Here is a 27,372-nt window from a genome sequence, read left to right on the forward strand (position 1 = left end):
TGAAACATACCGGCCTGCAGCACACTGTGAAAATCAAATCCCCCAAGTTTTGTGCCCAGGGAATAGAAAAAATTAAATTATCAAAATTAAAGAATCAAACAACAGGACTTTCTATTACAGGATGTAACCAATACTTAAAAGAAAAAAAGTGGCTATCCTTCTCTGTTTGTTAGATTGTGCTTACTGTCTCAGGTTGCTGAAGACAGGAGAATCCACCACCTACTGCCTCCAAGTTTTAGAGTTAATTTGGGGACAGTCAAAAACACAGAGCACCTGAGCACAGCGTAGGTGCAAACGAGTACCCAAAGAGGCCACTGCTGTGGATAGACTTAAATCACTGACAAAGCCAGTTTCTGGTAAGTCTCCGATAACTGAAGGGACAGCCAGCATCATGATTGAGAGGCACTTCATCAAGTCCACATATGTACAGTGACAAAACATGAGTGCTTCAGTTCTGTCTAGGCTTTGATTCAATTAATTGTGGTGAGATTAAGGGAAGAGAAAAATGGGGAATAGAAACATGAAATCTGCTTCCCAGGCTGTTGATAGTCCAGCAGGAAGTACTGTTAATTCACTAATTCCCAAATACCAAAAGACCAACCATCACAACTCTTCCATAGATATCCAGTATGGCAACTCTTCCAGTGCAACCTCTTTTAGTTGGGTATATTTTAAATCAAAGCAGTATGTTGCTGGCATGCTACCTAAGTCAGAAGCCTTTTTTTCCTCTCCACCCTAACCCATTTCTAATGATAATCTGTCCCTGTCCTGTCTACCATGCAATTTAAATCAAAATCATCCCTTTCTCCTTGAAGAAATCTACATTACATGCCTGCAAGGAAATTGTCCAATATATGTACAAATCATCACTTTGTTATAATACTACAGCACATCTTAGAACAGTCCAGTGAAAGCTCCCATGCTTAAAAAAACAACAGTAAAATCACCTGAAGAGTCAAGGAAATCCTTTTGGAAGAACTTGTTTCTTAGAGTCCACTAAGTAAAGATAATAATTAAAAAAATTCCATAGACAAGTAGAAACACTGTTTAGCTATACAGTTTCATCCTGAATATGCAAATACCACATCCCAGTCTTACGTCAGCTTGAAAAGATAATATCATGCAGAAAATTAAGACCATTTGAAGAAAAACTACTTTTCATAACATTATGAGAAGACAACTGCTTGAATGCAAGTTTTATATATCTCCAAACCAAAACACAAGTGTCCAGGCAAAAAAAGTACAGAATTTGAATATTGTGATCACATTTCCTTCATAAAGGAGGGACTGCGAAATAAGGGGGCATAAAAGTATATTTTTTGTTAAATCTTCAGAGATTGCTTTATTGAAAGGAACTAGATGCTTCATCACCCTATTAATTTGGCAGTATGAAATTAATTTGACATTGCTGTGGGTAAACAAGGCTGCATTTAATATTAATTTTCATAAAGCTAATCCCCGATTCAGAAAAAAACCCCAACACCCAAACCCCAGTGTTTGCAAGCTATCCAGCCTTTGAAGTTGTATGCAAGGGTCTCTAGTAAGTCAGAGCCCACTTCTGGCAGCCTGAGAGATGAAGCAGCTTTGTCTGAGCTGCAAAAGCTTTTGGCATCTTCAAAACTGGTAATGTAAGTAAGGTACCAGAACTCACTCTGTTCTCATCTTACAGGCCAACAGAGAAGCTCGTGTCAGCAGATTCTGACTAAAGAGTGTTGTAGATGTTAAGTCTTTTTTCTCTTTCCTTCCCCATTCTTCTGTTCACCCCCACTAAATCAAAAGACCTTATAAACTTTTCCTCTTGCCTTCAGTTTGCATGCAGAAAACTGACTTAAAAAATTACAGCAGCTTCAGCATAGTAAAATTACTGTGCTTCAGAAACTTCCCACGCACATCACACAGTCTCTGTGGACCTGAGAAGAGAAACATCTTCATGGTGACCAAATGTGACAAATTTTATTTTATTCTTTTTCTTTTTTCTTCAAGGATGAGAAAGGGAGAGTTGCAATTCAGCAAATTCCTGTTTGTAGATCATTTTTCAAAAGGGCTTCTCATCCATTCACAAAGCTAGAATTGCGGTAGCATAAGGGAAAGCACTTACTAATAAAAGGCGTTGGTGAAGAACAGGTTGAAACTCTGAATTTCCTGAACAGTGAGGAGTCAATTCTCCCTGCTTTGCATGAGGGGAGAGCAGTGAAGTCTCAGCAATGGTGCTGTGCCTGGTTAATGGGGTAGAGCACTGATGGGGGCCCTTTGCAAAGTGGATTACAATAGGATGAGTGACCTGTGCTGGATGAATTATTGTCAGATAGTTCCTTGAAACATTATGTAAAGTTACAGGCTTGTTAAACCACATTCTTGGAATCTTGTCGTTCTTATGTCAGTGTCTGGGACAAAGAAAACGTGAAACACAGGAGAAACTACAAGTTCATTTCCTGAGTTGCTACAACAGTGTTTTTTGTTTTCTGAAGTTGTTGCTCCAGCAGGAGAGAAAGCCTGACAAGCCTTTATTAGAACAGAAATTAGTGTATTGGATTTACGGAAAGAATTCACTTTAGAAACATAAAGGAGAAAGAAAAACAACATGCAATTATCTTACATAATCAAACCAGTTCTACTGTCTTACTACCTTTACACGGCTCAATCTGTTCTTTCATTCTTCCTTTCACCTAAAGGCCAGGAGTGCTTCCACTAGAGCAATAAATTAAAATGCCAATAAAGCACCAAAATAAAAATAATGTAACTTCTGGATTGCCATATTTCAGTATTTTTCTCTTCCTTGAGTTTTTTTGGTTTGTTTTTGGTTGGAGTTTTTTTGGTATACTTCAGAATGACATTCTGACAAGGTCAGGTGACAGTGATAGAGGCTCAGAGAATGAGTTAAAGACTGGAATAGGAAACGTAATTAATCAAATAAATTATTTCCCTAAAATAATCTGACCTGTCCTATTCTACTCCACTCCCCATCTCTCCACCTTTTTCCGTCCTGACTTCAAGCACTTTTAAGGATGCATCATTACATTCTCTGCCTTTCTGCTTGTCCAAGGCAAGGGAAGGAATAAGAGGATGAACTTGCCCTATGAGGTCACTCAGCAATTACTTTTTTGAAAACACAGCACTTTCTCTGATACCACCAACATAAAACTGAAGGCTGAATGGGTTGGGTCAGAAAAGTTTTAGTAATCTTGGCAAATAATGACTTGTGTTGAGAAAGTGTCCACAGCTACTTCTAATGCGCTGTGATATATGACAGCTGCTCGTGCCCACCTGGCTGAAGAGTCCTACAGATACAGTCTCCACTGCACCAAGGGATTTGGGAGGAATGCAGTGTAAACAGTTATTTCTATTAATTATACAACTTTATTTAGTTGTATGCTCTACATTTGCGATTGCTGTTGCCTGCACAGCCAGTAATGAAATAGAAAATGTCCAGCTTGCAACTACTAATCATACTCCAAACAAATTTCTTAGTTTTAACCCTGGAACTTGCAGCTTCTTCCATTGTTTGGGAGAATAGGCTGGCCTAACTAGGGTGGGGGAAGAAAATGAGGCAATACCATACCTCCTAGTAACGCTGCTGGCCCCAGAAGCAGTGTGCCAACAATACCAGTGGGTACAGGTGTGCTCATTCTTCCAAGCCAGAAGAAGTAGTCCCATGAAGCGGCATATCCTGAACCCAGGGCTCTGCATCATTTGCATAACAGACGCAGAGAAGCCCTCGCTTGTTCTTTTACTGCAGCCACTCACCTACAAGAAGAATCAGGTATCACAGCACTTCTATAAAAGCAGACTTGGCCAGTTCACTGAAACCAACAAATCAAACTAAGAAAACTTTTCACTGGGCAGTATGAAGTATTTTGAAGAAAGTGTTAAAAGAAATAGACTCTTTCCTCAAGTCTTCCCCTTTCCTACAGCACAGTTTCTTTCTGAGAACTCATGTCATCATTCAGCTGTTTCTTCTGGCAAAGCCAGAATCCAGAACAGAATCTTCATGAAAAAGAAACCAATAAATTAGAGCTCTTTGTGAGCAATTTGCCGTTAGTTCTGTTCTCCCTGCCTATTAAGATTCTTTATTTGCTTCACCACGAGATTTCTGCTGACAAGTCTATTCATTTACTACTAGCCTAGATAAAATGCTAATAAACAAAATGTCAAAAAATGTATTCATATGACTTTCCCCTTTTCACTGGGCTTGTTATTAAGAGGACCAAGGAACTAAACATTAACATCTGGTGAAATCAGGATGCTTTTTCTTCCCCTGAAGATTAGGCTCTATTTCAGGCTTGAAAATAACTTGTGAAAGAACTATCTAAGTTTCCATATTTCTCTGTTCTGTCAGGCATGCACAGATAACCCTCCCACCTTGCTAATTGCAACTGAACCACCTCCCATCAAAATCATACAATACCACCCTTATGGAAATACATCATATAATGCTACACTTTCTACAGGCTTTCTATTGCATCCCACAGATGGTAAACAGTGGGGTTATGAAGTTCCATTCCACTCCGCAGATAGGTTGACATTATTCTAACTTCTATGGAATCACACAGAAATACTCTCCAGGACCCTCTTTCACACCCTTATCAGTTTATTCTGTTGCTTTTCTAGCTCCCTCCAGTTAGACCGGTGTGGAGGAATTGGTCAAAGTACGCTCTTTGTGTGGATACTCCCAAGGGAGTACTCACCTTAGCGCATCTGTGCGAGTGAAGTTCAGGTGTATGGATGGAGTGGCATCTGGAAGCAGCCACTCCTAAACAAAGACACAGCTGAAAATGCCACTATGAACTAAAGAGTCCAAGAGTGAAGGTTGCAGGCAGCTGGCTATTGGGAGCTAAGTGACACAAGTCATTAACTGGGCATAAAACACCTAGGTAGAGTGCCAAACTGAAAGGACTCCATACGAGACTCCTGTGTGTTTTCTCATAAACCTTGACCCTTTAGAAGTTTTGGAAACTGTAATTTTCTTTATGTAAGACTACTTGTTCAGCTTCTGTGAATAAATATACAGTCAAGATGCAATACAGGAAGCAGTGGTGAGTCTTAAGTAAGATATTCCTTCTTCCCCTTACTCCCCAGTTCCTTTTAACTTGGAACATACAATCCCCCAGCAATAGCTAAATGTTTTCTGGAGTTGGCAGGAGCACATTTCTCCAGCCAAAGCTGTCAGTTGTCCTAATCTGATTTGTTAAATATATCCAGAATGAAATGGATGGGAAACACAGCCTCACATGCTTTCACGTGTGGAGGTAGAGTTCTGCAGTGAGAATGGCAGACTATTTTATTTTTGGAGTGTATCTTGTGAACCATTCAGGTGAGCAGAAGAAAAAGCAGACCTGAACATTTCCATCTTGCTTGGACTCTAAATGAGACACCTATAATACCAAACAAAAAGGTACCCTCAGGGCACTTTTATACATTTATTATAAAACAAAGATTAAAACAATTATATGGAAATTAAGGATAATATGGAACATTTGTCTTCCTCTCAGTCAAACAGTAACGTGGCCTAGTTCAATAAATAGCTGCACAGCTTGAGGCACACTGCATGCAAAATGATAAAATAGCTTGGGCTAAGAGGATAGCCTGAATGGCTCAGCAATGTTAGGTGTGTCTCTCAGACAGAGGTCATACCGCACCGCACTATTACTCTTTGGCAGAAAAAAAAGCAAGTTTTCACAACTAAGCAGACACTGCCCTTATTCACCAACTCAGAAAGCTAAAGAACCAGCATGGTGAAAATAATGGAGTTTTCTTCTCCCCAACACTTTCCACTCTTCCCCTCCTCATTCTTCCCACAAAGGGCAGCTCCTACATGATTCTGCTCTTTTCAGAGCTTCAGAATCTGTTGCAATTTTCTCCTAGTTACCAGTGCCACATCTATGGAAGTCATTTTATTTGGATGTTTAAATATAAAACTAGAGTGATGCTATGATGCCAGTTTAGCTCCTTTAAGGAAGCTCCTATTTCTGAGGGATAAATCCTTTTGCAGCAGTTAGTGTTGGAAGCATTCTGGTTTTGAAACATGCCCTCTCTGTTCTGGTGGTACCAAGTGACACCCTTCTGTTATTACAATCCAGAACATTTCTCACTACATAATTTCAAAGATACTTCCAAGTTTAACTTTTAAGCATGGAACTTCAAAGATATATGCTATTCTTGAGAAAGACTCTCTCAGACTAGATGAGGTTACAGCAAAGAAGGGACAGAGCAATAATGTAGAAGTGACAAGTTTAGAGCAGCTTTGACATTATAAGCATAATAACTGGGGATGGGGTGTGTGGGGGTGTGTGTGTAATGATCTGTAACTAGAAAAATCACTAAAACTCATTATCCTCAGATTTGATAAATATTCACCTAACTCTTTACTATCACTAGCTTTCCTTTCTCCTTTCAGGAATGGTTTTCCAAAGCAGCTGAAGAGAAAAACATTTATATAATTTTCACAGGTTTAGGAATGTAAATAAAAAAAAGCTTTTTGCTTTTAGCATCAAGAACTCGGAGAGTCTGAGAATTATTCAGTTACAACACCCTTTGAGATACATTAAACCACAAGGTTTTCATTACTGCCAAATACTACTTATCTGAAAGAAACTTAGTGCTTAATTAGTTTTTTAATTTTGAAGCAATAATCATTGTTATGATTATAAATCAAATTTTAAAGTTTATCCAAACAATACAGCAATTTACCTTCACAAAGGCAACAATTTTATAAGTTCTTTTTTTCTTTTACATTGAATAATACTGGTCACAAACAGTCACCTTGGTGTTAATGGGTACACTTGGAGCATGGCAATATTACCTAAGTAAAACTCACTATGAGACAAACTGTGCTACAGTTTAAGTGGGACCTACCCTATTAAGGCAACAAGAAGTCTTTTTCCCTCCTCCTTTACAAATGTTTTGAATATAAGAATTCATCAGGATTTAGGGGATTAAGAAATCACTATCCATGAAAAAAATCGGCAGAAATTTTCATTAGTTCTTTTATGAGTTGGCAGCAAATACTCTAGCTGTGAACTTTTATGAAGCTATAAATATAAAGGACCTTCTGATACTGGTATGATGATAATTCTAAATTTCCTCTTTGCAGCTGCAGTTGATCCCCTGTATTTGGTAAAAAAAAAAAAATCTTCCTTTTTGTGATTTAACAGAGAAAGTTGGCTCAACTACCACATTGCCTTTGAGCACTCTGAGTGGAAGTTCATGAATTAAACCCACATGGCAACAGAACCCCCATCCCCACCTTTCCCTTAAGGTGGCTATAAAATGTCAGTAGAAAGCCAAGCTGTTTATTTTACTTAGCATTTGATTCTGTAAGTAAATGAGTTTCTAGTGGGGCACATCTTTGCAACCAGCTCCCTTACATCACTAAACTTTTATTAAACTGTGCCATAAATATTAAATCAATCCTTAAATGTTTAAACTTGATACTAATGGCAAAAAATAAGAATATGCAGGTAAGTAAGAGACTTACTGGCAACCTATTCCCTGAAAGACTAGGATGTTTGATCAGGGGAGGAAAAAAAATTCTTTGCTACTGACAGCTTTTTACAAAACTTGATTTCCCAGGGGATTTATCTTCTGGGAATAAAATTTAAGAAGGGATTTTGTCTACATTTTGCTACATATTCTAGAATCTCTACAGTGAACAGTATTCCTAAATCACTCTGATAGATTTGTGCCACTCTATATTTGTTTGAATGCTAACTATCAATATATTTCACTTAATTACCTAATAAACAAGAAAGACTCATTTTCCTCCCAGTGTCTTGGGAAAAGGGCACAATCTGACACAGAAAGGATCTCATTCCCTTGGGTTCTGAGTCTCTAAACAAATACTGGAGCAGCAAAGAAGCAGTCCAGAATAAAAGCCATCCAGCAAGAGAAATGGGTATGCTGGCCTGCAGTTACTGTAGTAACAGCACAATACTTGTTTTTTCTTGCATGGTTAGGTTTCTCAGAAGCTTGACCAGAAAAAAGGTAAAGTAACTAGGCTGCCCAGATACATGCCAAAACTCGTTGTGAGATCAGTTGCATTTACTTATATCTGTCCCAAGGCAAAATGAATATCAGCTTAACTAATGCAGAGTTATCAATCATGCAAAAGAAGAAAACCACAATTAGACACCCACTCTTTGTGTCTGGAAATCTAAGAAGCTGGATGTAATATCATTATTCACTGACTCTGCTTGAGATTATGAAATAAGGCCAAGGAGCAAACTCTGCAGAGTATATACTTACTGGACTGGACCAATGATGGCCTCTGCTCTAAATCTGAAGAGCTTGGCTGGAGTCCTGCACTCAACATAAAATGGATTTCAGGGCCAATATAGCTGTTGTGACCAGCTGTTATCCATGTCCGTTGATGGGAAACATAGGGAGACCTATATATCCTTTGCTTCCATATATGGTGCATTTTCTTGTGATGAAACCGAGTAGTGCAGCATCTTTGATGATGTAACCAAAAAGAGACAGTAAACAGTTATCAGTTCTATTTTTCTAGCAATATTCTGTAGCGATCTGAAAAGTTTCACCTTGCAGTTTAAAACATAAGTTTTGAAAGAAGCTATAACTTAAGTGATTAGAACAGAAGGCCTCTGTGCCTCTTGCTATGTCACTATTTTACAAAGCAGACTACAAAAATGAAACATTGGTGAATTCTAATTTGCTACCATTTTAATAATTAGGAAATATATCTCAGCTCAAGAACACAATTTTTCATTTTCTTTGGAAAAAATACAGTTGTAAGGTGCCTAAAAGCATATTATTACTGAGCAGTGGTTTATTAGGTGCTTTCAATAGGTCCACTGTAATTAAAAATAGGGTCACATCTATGGAAAGTAATCTAGGTGCACAGGTGCCTCCATTTGTCTCCTTTACAGTGTTAGCCATGTAAAGTTCAAGAAGTGCACAGATATAACTTAGAAACCTAATTAGGCCATTAGAAGTAAACTCCATTAAAAAACACCCTTCAGCTTTAACAATAATCTGCAGCCATTTCAAATTTAATACTGCACTAGCAAGTAATACTGCCATTGAATAATTCACCATTCTGTAACATAAGGCGAGACAAGAGGAATGAGAAAGTACGATTGCTATTTTCATTATGATGTGCCTTTTTGGGAGGTATAGTGTAAACATATCACTGACACTAATTATTTTGGCATCTTATTGGCAGTCACAATTAGACAAAATGTAGAAATTTCTAAGAGCAAAACAAGTTCTTGGCTAGATTTCTTCAGCCCGATATACTTCAGACTTATTTATGGCTAAATTGAAGCTGGATGTCAAATCTAGGTCCCTTAGAACAAAATCTTAATAATTAACTGGCAAAACTGAACATGATCGTTTCTGACACACCTACACTGGTAATTATTGCTTTGAGGCCATTTACTAATGAAATTAATGTATTCATTGCCCTAACAAATTAGCATAACTCATACATAATGCCCCACATTTCAAGACCTTCCTAGAAAAACAACACTTAAAACCGCAGAATGAAATGGCAAGGGCATTACATGGAGACAGTATTCACCGAATTACTACATGTATAAAACCGCAATGGCTAAGTGTTAGTTATAAAGCAAAATGTAAACACAATGTGGGTATTGAAACCATTAATAGTGTAGTCAAAAGTGTACAATCGATGATTATCTTTGCACTTCAAATAAGCACATATTACAATAGCAGTAACCATGGAATGCAATTAACTAGCTACTTTTAGAGATATGAAGTATGAGAAGGAAGCAGTGCTGAAGCAGTTTCTTCTTCCTTCTCAAATGCATAATAAATATAGTGTGGCTACTGTGGTTTTTTGCCCGTGTTTCCATTCAGATTAATTCAGTGCCCGAAAATGGCTACAGCAGCCATAGGGTCAAGCAACAGTGAAAGACAGGATTAAATACATTACCTCTGGAAATGACAAGAGCATTAGCAGCAATCTACTGCCACTTTCAGTTGGTAAGATACTTTCACTTTGGTTTGGGAAAGCAATTCCTAAAGTTCTCTATCTCACCATGCAGAACAGAGACCAGGTGAGCAGACCACCATGTGGCTAGATGCAGTTCCAGTTTGATGGGGGAGCCGGGGTGGGAAGCACACCTCCTTTGCTGGCTCACCTAGCAGGCTGGAGGCTGCACCCAGACCCCCAGGCAACAGACCCAACATGTACTGCCACTTAAACACCACTCACAACCCGTGTCCTGCAGAGCGTCAGTGTGAGGTAGATTACATATGAGAAACCATTGTTTTCGAGTACAAATAATGTATTTATGTACTGCAAATGATAAATTTACTTTAAAGGAGAAGATGGGGGCAAAAATACAATGAAATTGCAGAAAGTCATCTAGGACTCTGCATTGCACAGAATGCACTCCTGGCTCAGCTATGGGGGGCTGAGAGCTAAGGGTAACCTGACCAGGTCTTCTGTGCAGCTGTGGAGTTCACACCCTGATGCCAGTTACAGCAAGGTTACTTTGCTTGTGTTCTCTAGCAGTGTCTAAGAGTTATTTCCTCCTGAGAGGCTCTGAATAGGAGCATATTCTTGTAGCACCCTCTCCTCCCTTCCTACACAAGCATAAATGCAAGAGAACACAGAGTTCCTCAGCAGAGCCTCAATTGCATCAGTACCTATTGCTACAAAGGAAAGCAAAAAAATCCAAGAGGAAAATTATGGAATAATCACCTCAAGCATGGAGATTCCTTTGAACCCCCTCCACACGTGTTTGACTCCTGTCCACAAGCATAAAGTTTTACATCTTTATTACAGTTTTTATTGTACCTAACATAATTTGGATTCTCTCATTACCTGTAAGTGCTCAGCTCCCATGATATCTTATGGCAATGAATTCTATATGCTAATTATGAGATGCATGAAATTTCATTTGACCAGTTCCGTATTTCTTGCTTACCAAGTCATCCTCTTGCTCTCAAAACATTCCTCTGCTTTTTAGACTCCTTCATTTTGCACCTTTTCCCACTATGAATTAAAAATCCAAGTCTCTCCTACAGTAAGGTCTTTGACTATCTTGAGTTTTCTTCTGTTTCTTTGTTCATTAATTTCTTTTTAAAATAGAAAATGACCAGAACATGAGAAAAATCTCTTGCACTTTTCTAGCCCATCAAATTTGCCTTAGACACTGCAAACATCACAAAGCACATTTCAGAATGGTTTAGACAGTCCAGTCATGGATTCCCAGTGTCCAACCACAGAGGTTATTGTGCTCTCTCTCCAAAGACATGAAACCTAATTATACTGTGGCTACTATTACTAAGTATAAATAGGTACCTTGAGGCAATTAACGTATGACAGAGCTCTCCATTTGTGCCTGTCTGAAGAAGTAGCTGATCTTGAGTGTAATCATCTGAATTGTCAAGAAACCTTGCCCTATTGTCACATACAACCATTTTATAGATGGGTAAATGTTACTACCTCTTTGATATTCCTCACAGCTACACAGACAGGGAACAATTTTAGTTTACACTAACCCTTCTTTACAATCAAGCAGTAGGTCTCCACACATTTCTGTCTACGTTATATAATGCCAGAGTAACAGCAAGCAACATCAGTGAGAACAAGAATCAGGCCTTCAACATAATTTCATTGAGCAGCCAACAAGTAGTATAAACCTACCATTATTTTTAGTGATTTTTCTTTTGATTTAAAAATAAATCCACACCAAGGAGCTTACCAAAGCTTAGGATACTCCTAAAACATTTAGAAACATTGTAGTAGAAGAACAGCAGTTCCCTATCAAATTGTTGTATACTTTTTCACTGAGAAATATTAACTGGTTGTACCACAGAAAGCTATGCCCCATCTTCATGGCTGATCTGGTCTATATTATTTATAGCCATGTACTGAAACACACCAGCATCTGATCTACTCTACCCAGCTAATAGTTACATACTACAATATTGCACTAGTATCAACTGTTTGAATTGCACTTACTTTGAAAGCTCAGTCCTTTTCTGTTGTAGTTGGAGTCCAACTCAGTCAGCCCCACATGGGGCACCAATTGTTGCAGCACAATGAAACTAGTAGACTGCAACAAGGCTTTACCATTGGTCAGATTCTACTGGCTGTGCTGTATCTACTTCCCCCAGAAGTCAGACCATACTGCCCCTCCACCACCTGACACCCCCCCCCCCCAATCCTCAGGGCTATTTAACCACTTATCAGGAACGAGCTACAGCTGCACATCATCCATGCCAATCAACCCACTGTTGCTGAGGCAAGGCCACAGCTGCACATTATCAATACTGATCAACCCACTGCCTGCATTCCTCTACACTTTTTCATCCCCAGACACCTAGTTCACCTACTTTTGACTTTAAGTCTCTCATTGGTACACAGATTTTATGTTTGTTGGCATACCTAATTTTAGTTAATTCTTTTGCCTGACACATTGTTACTTCCCTCAAATGTGCCTCTGCAACATTTCTTCCTCCAGGTCAGCTGTAATTTCTGTCCTATCATTTACTGCTGGATACAGAGTTACCTATGTATTGCTGACATACCCAGCAGATGTCTTTGCCTGACCCAAGTACTCCTCACTACCTGTCACACTGCTTCCAGGTTTGGCTATAAATAATCCTCTCCTTGCTGGTTTGACTATAAATAATCCCCTCCCCACCCTGCTGGTTTTTGGAATCAGCTGGTTCCAATTTGGATAAAGTGGAGCTTCTCTTTCCTTTACAGAGTTAGAGCTTACTCTCCTCGTTGTGTTACCCACACAGAAATCATACCACTGCACAAAACCACAAATATAATAGAAATGCATCAGTAGATCCATAAATCAAATCTTTTCCCTGTTCATCTACATTTTCATTCTAGCACTTCTCATATCTATCTCCCAAAGTTACCAGTACGTACAAGAGGCACTGGGCTGTGCTTATGATCAAATTCAGCTCTGCTTACCTCGCATCCTGCAGAAGGGCCAACATGGCTACCTCATGGGCAAGTCCTGCAGGGCAGCCTCAGCTACCCCTCTTGCACATATGAATATGCTTGTGGACCAGGGCAGGTCACAGGGCTGCGGTTCTCTCCAGCCTGCATCTATTCTAGCTCACACGGTGACTGTATGTCACAGTCAGCATCTGGATGTGAAGGCAGATTGAGTCCTTTTACAGAGGACCCCAGTGTCACTTTCCTGAGACTGCCTGAAGAAGGGTATATTGAGGATGTCTAAAGACAATATGGAAAAGCCGACATGATCTTGTGAGCTCTATAGACTGCAAGTTTCTCCCAGCACAGGTGCTTTGCAATTTGCTCTGAGCTGCAATTAGATCCTAACAAACACCTGTGAAGTGTCCAGAAATTGTTCCCCCGAAGCTCATGTGCCTGGTGCTCAAGGTAAATGGTTTCTCTTCAGCACTCACCATATAAGACCTGACATTTCAACACAGATTTTGCACGTTTCAGAAGCAAACAAATGCAGTAAACTCACCACAGTAACTTGGATGTGAATTGTAGTGGGGGATGTGGTGCCTTGGTGCACATATTTTGGTTTTGTGGGTTTTATTTTGTTTTTTAGAGATAAGACAGGAATGCTTCAGTCAGACTAGCATGGCTAGTGTAAAATTAAAAGGAACTTGCAGAGTCAGTCCACGTACCAGCAGCTAGCATTTAAAAGGCCATCTACTGAGAGTTCCTATAGGAGGAAAGGAGGGAAGCAGGAAAATAAACAAGATACACCCCCCCCTACTCCCCACTCCACCCCCCCAAAAAAAAAAAAAAAGAAAAAGAAAAAGTAATAATCAAGTAGCCTAGAAGAAGTTAAATCCAACTGAAAGAGGCATGTAATTTTTCTTAATGGACTGTCTTCCAAAGCTTTCGCACACTTCTCTGAGGAGGCTACTTCACATTCCTTTTCTCAGAAAACAGCAGGTAGCTATACCAAGTAACAAATGCCACTTCTCAAGGTTTTGGCCCAAGATCATCCTACAGAGGATGGAGCAGAAAACAGGCAGCACCAGAACTGGACTTCAGAAAATATTCTGTGTTTATGGCATCCTTAGGAAAAGCAATGATTGCAGCAGTAGCAATACACCACCTGGAGCAAGATAAGCAAGAAGTGAGAATTGAAGAGGAAAGGAAGTGTTGACTGACTTTCTCAAAGACATTAAAGACTTGACTACACCCAGAAAACAAGCAATGGATTTATTGGAGTGTGTCTTTCTCACATCTTCAGTAAAAATTTAGAGGAAAAGCAGAGATTAAGGAGTGACAGAGACTGTGGAAAAGAGCTGGTGAGAGAAAGCATAGTAAAATCCTGAGAAAAAGATGTCTGTATTCATTCAGTGGTATTATGCCACTTTACATGCAGTGAAGACCTGTTTTTAGTGACACGTATGATCGAAGCTAGACAGTGGCATTCCTGTGGTAGGGGTTAACTTGGAGGGAGCCAGTGGGCAGTGATGTCCCTACATGCAACTGGAAGCACTAAAGCTGCATAGCTGGAGGAACTCTGTGTGACCTTAAAAGCTGTACACACAAGTCTTGCCTGCAAAACCCGTGAGAACTTTTTCCTGCTATGATTATAAACTTTACTAAGTTAGACTCTCACAGAGTTATATAACCCTATGTGGTAGTTAATGAAGTGCTGGATGTAAGAAAAATAACTGTAATGTTATTTTGCCCCTGGTATGCTTTGCCTTATAAGGTTTAAACCTAGAGCTAATTCACTTGTGTTTTGTGATCTCTATCATGCTGCAATAATAATACTTAGCACTTTATAGCACTTTTCACTTATAAAAAGTGCTTTACAAACATTATCTAATTATTAATCTTCACAACAGTCCTGTGATACAGGTATACAGGTCAATTTAATGTTCTGTTTTAATAAACTACTAGCACTTTAGTAAATTGAAAAGTATAAAACACATTAAATTCACTTAAGAGAAACAAAAGTTAGTGAACAAATTGTAATTCTCCCTGCAACATTCTAGGTGGCCAATACACATAGCCAACTGTCAGTGATCACCACTGGGGTCCACGGAAGACAGTCTATACAGCAAATATTTCAATTAAGTAGTTGAGAGACTAATTTTTTTCAGATGATAACATGAATAATGTGAACAAAGAGGGACTCCATCAGAGCAGCTGAGGTCCCTTGATCAAGACCACATTATAATAAGTTCTATACAAGCAAAACATAGTAGACCCTACCCTACAATGTTTGGGATCTAGGTAGAAAACAAGGGACAAGAGATGGGGAATGGGAGGAAATCAGTACAGTTGAGCAGTAGTCATCAGTGTTCAAACTATATCTGCCTACACAAACATTTGCAGAGCCATTTTATGCCAGTATACTAGCCACCTCATTAGTAGTCAGTAGTTCTCTCTGTTGATACACCTCAGACTTCAGTTGTTTGTGATCAAAGACAGGACAAGAGTTCGGCATTTAGTAAACACATCATACAACTTAGTTATATAACCACAAACTGAGTTTTCCACAAGGTTACCATTTCATGCGGTGCATAGCATGGCTGCCTGAGGAGGAGAAGGGCTGCCGCCTGCATTGCTGAGGTTCATTGCTGAGGTTCATAGTTGTGTAATGAGCGAGGAATGCAGGAAGAAAAGAAAAAAAAAATACAGTCTCCTGCTTAAGGTAGTTTAAAAGTTGCCCTGAAGAGTTTGCAGTCTACACCTCCTTTTGTTACAAGACAGTCTATGAGATACAGGACAAGTTCTTAAAACCAAGCTTTTCATACAAGGTCATCAATTCTATGTTCCTCATGTGCTCCATAGCTGACTTGAAATCTGGGTACCTTGCTCAAAGTGCTGATCACTCACAAATGCAGTTAAAGTTAAAGGGATCTGTGCTTTCAGCTTACTACCCGATGTTAAATATTTTGAAAAAGATTGGAGCTGGATGTCTCAGACTGGGTTCCCAAATTAGTAGGTACTTTCAACCCTGAATTACGGTGTCCCAGTCTCCATCTGTCAAATGAGGACAATAATTCCTTCTCATTTCACCAGGGTGTTGTGAAAATAACATCATTAATGGTTTGTGAAGCACTGTAGTGTTGAGCGCTATATAGAAACCTAAGAGGAGATTAATAATTCTGTCTCTGGAGCAAGTTTTGAAAAGCGTACCATAAAAAGGGCTTGAAGGCACACACTTAACAGAAAAAATAAAATATTGGATTTGAAAAATTTGAACTGCTCAAGTGAGTGCTATCCATGCTTTATCCAGCAGATTTCACCCTGATTTTAAACTCTCAACTTGCAATCTCAGTTTTTATTTGTAAATTACCAAGTTTCTAAAAATTCAGAACTATCCAGCTCTCCACAAATGCCACAACTTGGAATCCTAGTGACAAGCCTGCGGCTCAGTAGAATCACTAGCAATAGTCAGAGTAACTGTACAGACCTCTATCATTTCAGCTCATGGAATAAAACAATAGCATCTTTCTCAACAGGAACCGGTACTTCAAGGAAAGATCACATTTTGACAGCAGATTTTGATGGTATTTTGAAATAACAAAAGAAAGATGCAATTGGGGGTGGGGTGGGGCAGGGAGTACTCAAAATTTTATTCAGAGCAATACATATTCACTTCCTTTCCAGAAACAACCAAGCCATTTTGATCAGTCATTCCAAATGTTTTGCTCCAGGAGGAAGCCCAACATGGAAAATATCAACACAAACAGTAAAGTCTGTGAAGATTAAAAATAAATCAAACCAATCTTGTTTACAGTAGTTTATAAGTGAGAATTTTCAGGCAATCCTGATGGCAGTCAATATTCTCTGCCCTATCTAGAATACACATGCACACACTGTTCTGCACTTGCTGTGCAACTTTAATGCTTTTCTAGTACATCTTCTTCAGTGCTGAGGGGTTTTTATTATTTATTTATTTTTATTATACACTCCCTAGCTGTTTCTTTACATGGAGAGAACAGTATTCCTTAGCTTCCCTTAAATAATATACAGATGACTAATCACTGTGGCACCCAGGAAAGAAATGTCAGGTAAAGTAAACATTCTGAAAAGAATGAACCCTTGAGCTATCCCTGCCAAATACTCTTACCTGGAACTGTCACAATGATTGTGGTGGGACCAAAGAAGGAGGCTTTGATGACTGAGGAGTTATCTAAATTAGTAAACTGCTCGGTGAGTAGAAAAAAGCCTACTGCCAGTTAGTTTAAAGCAGTGGCATTTAATAAAAATGATAGAACCAGAGGGCTGCTTTTCCTGACTATAACACTGAGGCTATCAAATATGTTTTGAAAAATGTGAGTGAGAGAAAACTGTTATTGTCTACTTTACTGCCACTTGTCCAATGCACTTAAACAGTACAAATGTAATGGCTGCTTTTTGGCTGAACAACATTATACTGATATGGTTTATAGGGGCTGAAGGTAAAACTAGAACTGCAACTGCCCCAATACCAACACAGAAAACAGGACATCCAGTGCCCCACATCCCTTATAAATCCAGACTTTATAAAAATCAAGTGTGAAGAACAGTGTTTTATGTTTAAGACTCTCAGGGGAAAAAAATAATCCTGAATATTAGCATGTTACTCTCAACATGAAAGAGAATATAAGCTCTTTTAGATGTTCTGAAACAATCTGTTTTAGGTGTTCTGTGGCACAAATGACATCGTTCTTTTTAGTTGTTAAGAACTGTTCTTGTGTGCATATCAAGTCCAGTCACCTAAGTACCAATGCCCAGAAACCTGTCATGCAAAGTGATGTGAGGATCAAAAGAGGACTCTGTTTGGATTAATGAAAGTCTGAAGCCTAACAGATCAGACACAGCTGGCATGTAATCTGTGACAAAGTTTGAGACACAAATGCCCTATCACCCCCAGATTCCCCACAGATTTGGAGGGCTCACACTGTGTATGTGGCCCAGAGGAAGAGCAGACAACACACAAGCAGGCTGAGGCACAGTAAAGGCACATAGATCTTGTCTACTTGTGAAACAGTCCCCCATCCTGAACTCATCTGCCAAAAACTGAGCTCAGTCATGTCACCAACAGAACACTGTTAAAGAACAAATGATCCCTAAGCAAAATGTGTGGGATGGCAGAGTCCACTTAAATAGTTACAGAACTGAATCCAGTGTTGACCCCCTTCACAACTTGTCCACAATACTACAGTATAGTGCTAAATACAATACCTCAAATAAGAAATAACTAATATCCCAGCAGTAGGCTTAAAACTCTTAGTTTGTCAGAGCAAAGTAAAAAAAAAAAATATATTAAAAAATGGAACTTAAAGTGGACAGCTTATTTCTCCTCTTGCTACAATTTCTTACAATAGTTCTTCATCCATAGTGGCCTCCTTGTTGTCAGGCAGCTGATACTTCCCTCTTCCAGATGTATTCCCATATACTTTGTGCTATAGACAGTAATGCTTTGTTTGGTTCTCACGGGCATCTGGAATATAGGCCTGTGGAATGCAGCTGGGAGCTGCATATGCAGAAATGCCTACACTGGAGCTGAAAAGAGCAAACCCACTTCAAAGGCACAATGGAGAGAGACAGAAGTTGGTCGGACGAGAAGGAGATGTGAGGAAAGCAAAAAGATAATCGGAGCTGTGGTTTGCATGTGATACTCATGAGAGGATTAATACACAATAACCATAAGCAGCTAGCAACAGTGTCCTCCCAGGTGGGCTCCATCTGACCAATGTTAGTAGAAGCTCCTTGGAGCATAGGGTCCAGTATGAATTTTCAGTTATTTATTCTGATGGTAAAATACTCCTAATCTGATAACATGCTGTTGGCCAGAACTAGCGAGAGTTAGACAAAAATCTCAAGCCATATTTGTCTATCAACTCACATTGTTTCATATAAACTCAAACTTCTAATATGATCAGCTACTTATTTCTTCACACACACCTCTGTAGTATACATTTCAGTAATTTACTTCAGAAAAATAGCATCTATTGCACAGTAAAGAGATATGCAAACACTTTCCTTTACTTTTCAAGTAATTAATCTCATTACTCTCAAATTGTAAGAAATTCCCCCTTAAAATAACAGAGTAAATTCACCCTCTTATTTGTTCTGAAGGCAGGGGAAGAGAACACCATTTAGACTTCTCTATGGCAGGAGATAGCTGACCAGAGAAGGCAGGGGTGTACGCACCCACAGAAAACAGAAGGGAATTCACAAACTGTAGGTGAGGAAACAACAGGTTGATGTAAGAATGACTTACGGATCTGGAAGCTAGTGTTTCAATGAAGAGATTCAAGAGAGAGCCGATACAGGAAAATGACTTATTCCTCTAATACAATTTTATGCCTTGGAAGTGGTCTGTCATCATTAGAATGACTTACAGCTGTGTGCTGTATTCTCCAACTCTGTATCTGTCATTTTGCTAGTACTTCTAGAGTACTATCTAGACCTTGCTTTGCTAATCTGCAGGTTGTCAATTTCACATCAATAAATTCAATACTTTAGTAAAAAAATTTGAATATAATCAGTTGTGTGACTTACCTGTGCTGTAAATACTTTGCTGCTCAGATTATCTCTCATCTGAGAACACTGGGAAAAAAACACAAACAACAAAACCAACAGTTATTAATTAAACTTATTTAAAGATTATTTTGTTCAGCCAAGTATACATAAAACCTCCTACTATCATCCTCCTGGCAGGATTAAGAAATCGCAAGGCCAGATCTGTAAGGAAAGTGAATGTCTTATCACTCTGAAACCTGGTTCATATTTGGTAATTGGCACCATTCTTCCATTTACCATTTTCGTACTATGCAAACACTTACATACTCCAAGTCAATGAGGTATAGAAAGATAAGCTTCAAATACATTATGGTCAATCAGCATGAACTAGAGCTCAGGACCTCTGGGCCTCTCTGAACCTTTGGAAACAATCAAGGTTTATGGTGTTTAGCCATTGCCTCAAGCAAAATACACGCAGCTTTAGTGAGATAATGCACTCAAACTGTCATGAGTTTTTGTAGCAAAAGTATGACCTACAAAGGCATGATAGTCCTTCATAAAGCAGTTTTTGAGAATACAATTATCAAATCCAAATTACACACCTTACAGATCCCAAATATGCCCACATTGCAGTCCTTGAAATAGAAACCCTGATTCTTACACAAAAATATTGTTTAGCCCCGTCAATCAATCTTAGATGATGTTCAACAAAATGCAAAAAATAAGGTCCAAGGAACTACTAAAGGCAGAATACTATTCTTGAAAATTCTGAAGCTCTGCAAGACACAGAAGGTTCATCAAAACAAGGGCAACTGCAGCCAGTCTCAAACACAGTCGGAAGTAATCTTCAACTACTGAGAGAGAGTGCCATATTCTTCTGAGAGGTGCACAAGTGACAGGATGAGAGATAATGGACACCAAGTTAAAACAAGTAAATATTGTTAAAAGGAAGAAAAAAAAAAAGAAAAGAAATCACCATTAGGATAGTAAAACACTAACAGGTAGGCCAGAGAGATTGTGCAATCCCTGCCCCTGGAGATGGCCAAACCTTGACAGGACCAGCCCTGAGGAACCTGATCAAAGTTGTCCTTGTTCTGAGCAGAGAGCTGGTCTCATGAAAGTGCCTCAATTCTTGCTGACTCGCTTGAGGGCTTGTAGCCTTCATCTGACTGTGAGATGGGGTGGAGCAGGCCACTTCTAATGGTCAGAAGAGACTGAAATCTCCCTTCCCATGAAACAAGTGCTGGAGAAACCTTGATCTTTTATTTTGTGTGTCAGAATTAATGGTGGTTCAAAGTACATAAATGATCAAATAACTGAGTAAGTTTTTGACAAAGACTACACTTCTAGCAGGCAAATACCCCCATCATAACTGTAACTTCCACCTAAGAAAGACTGTGAAACAAGCATGTCACATGCTATTTCATAGATATATTTAAATACTTACTGTAGTGACTTCCTTAAAACCCTGTAAAATGTGAGATGTGGCACAGAATACAGGCAAAACTAAAATACCCTGCTGTGCTTAATTGGTTTCCAAACAAAAGCCCACAGAGGATGAGGAGAAAGCTCGAATGAAGAGGGGAAGTGGTTTAAGTTCATAGTAAGTGTGGCTCCATTACAGAAATGCTGGAAACATCACATCTTCTCAAGATTCATTAAATTAGCTGTCAATTCCTGAACATTCATGACAGAATGCCATTCAGGTGGCATAGATTAATTATCAAGTTCATGTAAGAAAGGGAAAGATCAGCTAATATTTATCCAGAAAAGTCTGACGGCAGTCTTTCTGGAACACTCCATGTTACTCAAGAAGGAAATGAACTCAACTTTTGAAGAAGTGTAACACTGAGGCACATGCTGTTCTCAGAAAGTGACTTGCCCATGGTCTTGAAGGCTGAAATACGAGCCAGTTAAGATTTCATCTCCGGAATCGGAGGACCAGGTCCCAATAGTAGGAATCCAGTCAACGTAATAACTCTGAAAAGAACATATTGTCTTATATGGGTTTTATATTTGCTTCTACAGGCCACTCCAGAGACTGTTATACACAGAAATCAAACTAAAATGATCAGAATACAGTGAACTTAATAGCAGATTTAAATTCACAAGAAAGTTTTGAACACAAGATTACACTGAATAAAACACTAGGGTGGATGACAGAAGAGATAACACAGGAATGAAATGAAACCACTTAAGGTTTATGAAGCATCTCTCTTTATCACTGTTCATTTCTTCTGTTACCTGACCTTCATGTTGTGGAGTTTCAGAAACCTGCATTTCAAACTATCCATATTTAAAAGTACACCCAGCGCCCAGTATCCTCAGCTTAAATAAGGGTTTGGGGATTTTTTCATTTGTTTTGTGGTGGTTTGATTTCTTTTTTTAAGTTGTGCCTTCTGTGACATGCCCACCGATGTACCAGATGAACCATGCCAGTCTGTCTTCAGTACCTCTCCTTCCTTCATCTCCAATGAGTCTTATATAAATCTTTGTGGCTGGAACTGTAGGTAGTCTGCATCATGGGGAACATTTTTCCCTTACATCTTAGAATCCTGTAATTTATAACATGAAATTTAAACCAACATAAATTAGTAATTCAATCCCTATATTCCAATTTAATGAACTAGAGGCTTCATTTCTTTATTGTTTTGTGCCGCTGGACCAACCGTTTGGTTTACAGATGGAATGTACTTCTTTGTTAATAAATAAATGCATAAAAAAATAAAGGTATCCTCAATGCAATTATGCTGATGTCCCTCAGGAACCAGAATGCAATTATTTAAAATATTATTTTCTTAGATTACTCTCAAGAAAATAAGGAAAGAAATATGAAATTTGTGTCCTTTTAGCTTAAGCTCATTTTAAGAGCAGCAACAGTGATGCAGTTAGTCCCCAGTGGCAACTGAGAAGCACTTAGCCAGAAAATTGTTATTGGATTACAGTTCTTGCTTCATAAAATGCAGCTAAAGATCATTTTAGACATCTATGGAATGACCCATTGTCAAAACTGGTATGACAAACAAGTGACAAAGTTATTCTATTTGGCCATTCTGAGGCTTTTTCAGATCACAAAGGTAACTTGGGGCTGTATCAGCCTACACAGTTTTGATTCAATTATAAAAATAACTCACAATAAGAAGAATTCTAGCATAAATAATTGAATCTCTCCGGAGGAAAAGAAAAAATCCCCACAAACATGTGCATATACTTTCAAGCGTTCCTGACATATAAAGAATTGTGAAGTGATAGGGTGATCAGTAGTCAATTCTGGTACTGAGAACTCTGATACCTTTCAAACTAACTGGTCTTCTTTATTAAAATAAACAAGATGAAAAGGGCAAAGGACACTGCATGACTTTTAACAATGTGCAAACTGAAACCACTTAGATACTACTAAAGTTCATACAATCCTTTTCATTTCACTTTACAGTCTTTTTCAAACAGATGATTTCCTGAATGAGAATCCTGCCTCCCATATTTTAATCTGCTGGTAAAAAAAAATTAACTAATGTGAACATATATCAGATGCATATGTGCATACTTTAATAAATGCAAACAAGAAATAAACCCCTTCACCTTTGCATTTGAGGTCACTATTGACCACTGGCAACACAGTAAAGATGAGGACTTTAATCAAAAACCTAACATGGGATTTAATTTCTTCATGTAAGGTCCGTCATTTTTCTTCTCTGCCCATTACATGGTACATCTTTGCTCATATAATTACATAATTAACATCCTCAGCACCTATTTCATCCCTTGTTAATTTTGCTAAATATAAATACAGACATGTTCAAGGAAACAAACTTGGCAAGTGAAGAAGCAATTTAAAGGAAAAAAAATCAATTCACATACTGATAATCTGTATGTATCACTGAGCATTACTAGATGCTTGTAACCCATATGATGACCCTCTGAGTAGACGTGCCCTTGCAAGAACAGCTTTTGCTGGGATGACAGAGATTGCCCAAAAGCGTTGGTAAACGGAAGTCTTGGTTTTGTTTGTCAGTAATCACTCATGCAGCTTGTAGCACCAAAGGGCAGTAGTGGCAGCTGGTAAACCACATTGGTCTCAGAACACTGTTGATTCCCAAATATATTTTTTTTAAATTAAAAAGAATTGGGGATGGAGAGGTGGGGTTGGGAGATGATGAGAGGGAGATAAACTTGGCAGCTAAAGGCCCATAAGATTTTTGCAGTTTATCCTATGGGTCAAAGCCACATTTAACTGACAGCACTGCATGACTATGATCATAATTCAATCAAAGACGCGAGTTTGAAGATTAGGGGACTAGCAGAGGGTTCCTCCCTCACACCTCTGTCCTCACAGAAGACAGAAAAGTAGCAGAAAGTTTGCAGTAAATGAAGATTCTAGTTCCAACCGGGAAGTTCCCAAAGTTTTAATCGATCCACCCTTGGCGAGCAAATTGGCAGTTTTATTTCTTCCTCCACAGTGTCCAAAAAGTAATTCTGTTCATCCTTGCGAAAAACAAAAATTTCAGATGGGTTCCATTTAGCGGGGTCACAGAGACCAGATCTGTATTCATCTTAACATATGGATCCTCACATTTAAGGTCAGATTTTAAAACTCTTACAACAGAAATTACTTAGTTCCTTGAATGATACCACTAGGTCATGGAGGATGGTGTTATTAAACCAAAGTCAGAGGATCACTAATTGCTGTTTGCAACACAAACATACTTTCAAACTTACTGTTTCCATACAGAAGGATACTGTTTCTCTATACAGATGCATAATGTCATTTGATACAGCAGCTAGGGAAGAGAAGTAGTCTGTTTTCAAAAATCCTTCTCATTAGGAGTCAGTATCGAACTTGTTTCATTGCATTTACTAGGAAGTATAGTCCTAAATTATACCAAAGTCTGTCTACCAGTATACTGTGCTGACCTGCTTATCTCTAACATTCTGTTTATTATCCAAAAGTGTACGGGAAAGTGGAACAGTCCAGTCTGAACACCCTGATGCTGTCTCAGCAATTTCTGTTCCCAGCACATGCTATTTCAACAGCCAGCGATCACTGGAGTTAAAGTGCACGCAACCAGCTGAATAGGATGCAATTCTTATTCTTATGATGAATATCAGGGTCAGAGGTGAGTGCCAGATAACACATAGCAGATGTGGAGGGAGTACAAGGAATTCTGTTTACTTTGGGTGACCACCTACATTTCAAGGGGGGTACGGGGCAGGGTGGGAAGCTAAAACTGCAAGATAAAGACTGTTTAAGAGACTGCATTGTAGAATATTTTTCAAGACAAAGCTACATACTTGTATGTTAGCATGAACTATTGTTGAAACATAAGACACAGTCCAGCCAAATTAACCATTCATGGAACGTGACTCTTCAGGAAGCAAATGACGGATATCTTTTAAAAACATACCCCACACCCTGTGATCACTTCAGCTGATATTAAAAAGCTGTATTTCTTTTTGCATTGCCTGTATTTCTTTCCATTTCAGGACTTTTTTCAGGTACTAGCAGCAAAACAGTTCTACCAAGCAGAAATGGAGAAAGCCTGATCTGAACCCGAGGAAGTTCTAGATAGCCATTGAGAAGACAGCAAGATGTGCATGACAGCACATTTACAATCTCTCATTGTGGGACAAGAAAGTACTGCAAGTCATTGCTAGCTGCTTGGGCTAGATCCTTAGCCCTGTAGCCCAAGTTGTGCAAAAGGGACCTTGAAACTGCTCCAGACAGTGGATGATTCTTCCAAAGATGATGCACAGAGCAAGAGATTTACAGGAACTATCCAAGCTGGTAAAACCAGTAGCAGCCAGCTACTTAGCTTTTCACAGCCCATGGTAAAGGATGAGAAAGTTTCTCCTCAGTACCATCAGCTTTTAAATCCCAAGCAGAAAAGAGGCAGCCTTTGTGACTCTGTTCAGCTACTGTAAGAGACAGGTGAGAAGACTCACCACTTTAGGTATACCAATGAGCTTACTGTAAGATGAATTAACTTTATTTCCCCTGCTCCCTCTTCCCCTCCCAAAGAAATCATGAAAGTCATTAAGCATTCTGATGTTTTCCATATGGATATTTCTACAAGTTATAAGGTCAAAGTGGACCAGTTAGAAGTTAAGACCATCAGAAAGGACTGAAAAGGAGAATGGCGCAGGGAAAGCAGCTCAGTTTTACATGGAAAAAAAATAAAACAAAAAACCCAACAAAAAACCACCCCCAAACCAAAGTATACTTGGACAAGTTGCATTTCTCAAGATGCTACAGACACTCATTTCCCAGACTACTGAAATCAAATGCCTTTGTGAAGACTGCCACAACAGTCTCAGCAAATGAATGGACAGGTTTTGTTGAAAATTTTCTCCCAAAACATTACTATATTTTTTAAAAAAAAATCGGGTCTAAGCAGTTACAGCCACATATGATGATCCAGTCAGTGCTCAAAACAGAATTAACAGGAATATCGTTAGAATTTTTAACTAGTCTTCATAGAAAAATCTAATAATAGAGGCTAGTAATCTGTGTAGGAATAGATCTTAGAAAATAGATGTGAGGAGGCAAGTTCAGTCCAAGCAGGTAAAAAAACAACCCCAAAAATTCCCACCACGTAAATGTCCATCAGCTAGCCTGCTAACTTTCTAAATGAGTTGTTACATTTATTCCTCTATAAGCTTTGCTCTGCATGTTGAAGATTCAATCTTGTTTTTATGGGTGAAGTACACAGCAAGGAAGTAAGTTTGGCAAATGATCTCTGAACTCTTTGAAGATACAGTTGTACTACATTTTTAAAGATATACACTGCCTCATTTAGATGATGTATTGAAGTGGAGGATGGAGGACAATTTAAGTAAAAAAATCCAATAGTTTCCAGTTGTAAGTCTTCTATGCCATGTACATCTCTTCCCAGGTAACATTAAAGATAATTAAAAAAGATCCTGATTCTTTAAAGCTGAAATGTATTTGCAGCATAAAGCAGTCATTCTCTTTCAAAATCAAAACAATCTGCAGAAACAACTCTGATATTGCTAGACTTTGGCTGAAACAAATGAGCAAAAGAATAGTAATTTCTCAGAAAGTGGAAGGGAATGTAACCCCCCGCCCCATGTTAACTTTTGGTCTGCTGCCACGCTTCCACTTTGTCAACCAAAGGAATGAATGCTGTGGGCACCATATAAAGGCATGTATGGCAGCCTGAGGGTTAAAGCAGACATTCCTTATCTTTGACAGATGGTTAATTTATGGTCATTATTGCTAAATTCAATTGCTCAATAATTTAGATATGACAAACATGTGTGTAGGAATATATGCCAGGGCACCCTTCTAGGAATCCCAAACTGCAATATCCCCTCCATGCTTTCACCATACATCCTCATGCTGAGTGTGACAGATTGAAACAAATGCAGGCTTTCTGAGCACTTCAACTCCCCGGTGTCACTCTTGTTACATTAGAGTGGTTCTGGAGAGTTACTGTGTCCAGACTGAGGGACGGATGAATGGGCTTGGCTAAAACAACCATTTTGTCAATAAACGTAATGCAAACCCAATTATTTTTATTTTATTTTTATTTTTTTTTTTAGCCTAACTTTTCTAGTTCTCTTGCTACAAGTATCACCACTTAAGCAACCATAGGGAACTGATTTGCAGATAAGGTCACAGTCTGAATGACACTGAGGGCTAGTGGCTCTACTTGCAGGTTGCCTGGAATGGCTTTAGAGCAGACCGTATCTGACTAAACATTTACATCAATGATGAGCTGCACACCCACTTCTACCACACAAATAAAGAGTCACAAAGTGAGGCCACTCAAACCGCTTTTCTCTCTCCACTACCATCCCCTGTCCCAAACCCAGCCCATTTTCTCATGTGGTGACAGACACAAAGATCTTTTGGCAAATTTTTCTTGAATAAAAAAGTTAAATTCCCTTTCCCTTCTTTCAGTTGATACAGGAAACTGAATTTCTCCACTGTTCCC

General features: G+C 38.9%; 1 protein-coding gene across 17 annotated transcripts in view; it reads right to left on the reverse strand.

The window, feature by feature from the left end:
• LOC308071356 (uncharacterized protein) overlaps positions 1–27,372 on the reverse strand; it is a 533,731-nt gene that overhangs the window by 164,463 nt on the left and 341,896 nt on the right. For all 17 annotated transcript variants that reach the window (XR_013931099.1, XR_013931100.1, XR_013931101.1 and 14 more), the window contains one exon: positions 19,457–19,504. Coding sequence is in view for 1 of the 17 variants with exons in the window: in XM_080406668.1 (XP_080262794.1) it covers positions 19,492–19,504 (13 nt within the window). In the remaining 16 variants the exon portion in view is untranslated. Of the gene's footprint in view, positions 1–19,456; positions 19,505–27,372 lie in introns of those variants that run through there.

This window comes from Falco punctatus (genome assembly GCF_963210335.1).
Source record: "Falco punctatus genome assembly, chromosome: 11".
Taxonomy (NCBI): Eukaryota; Metazoa; Chordata; class Aves; order Falconiformes; family Falconidae; genus Falco; species Falco punctatus.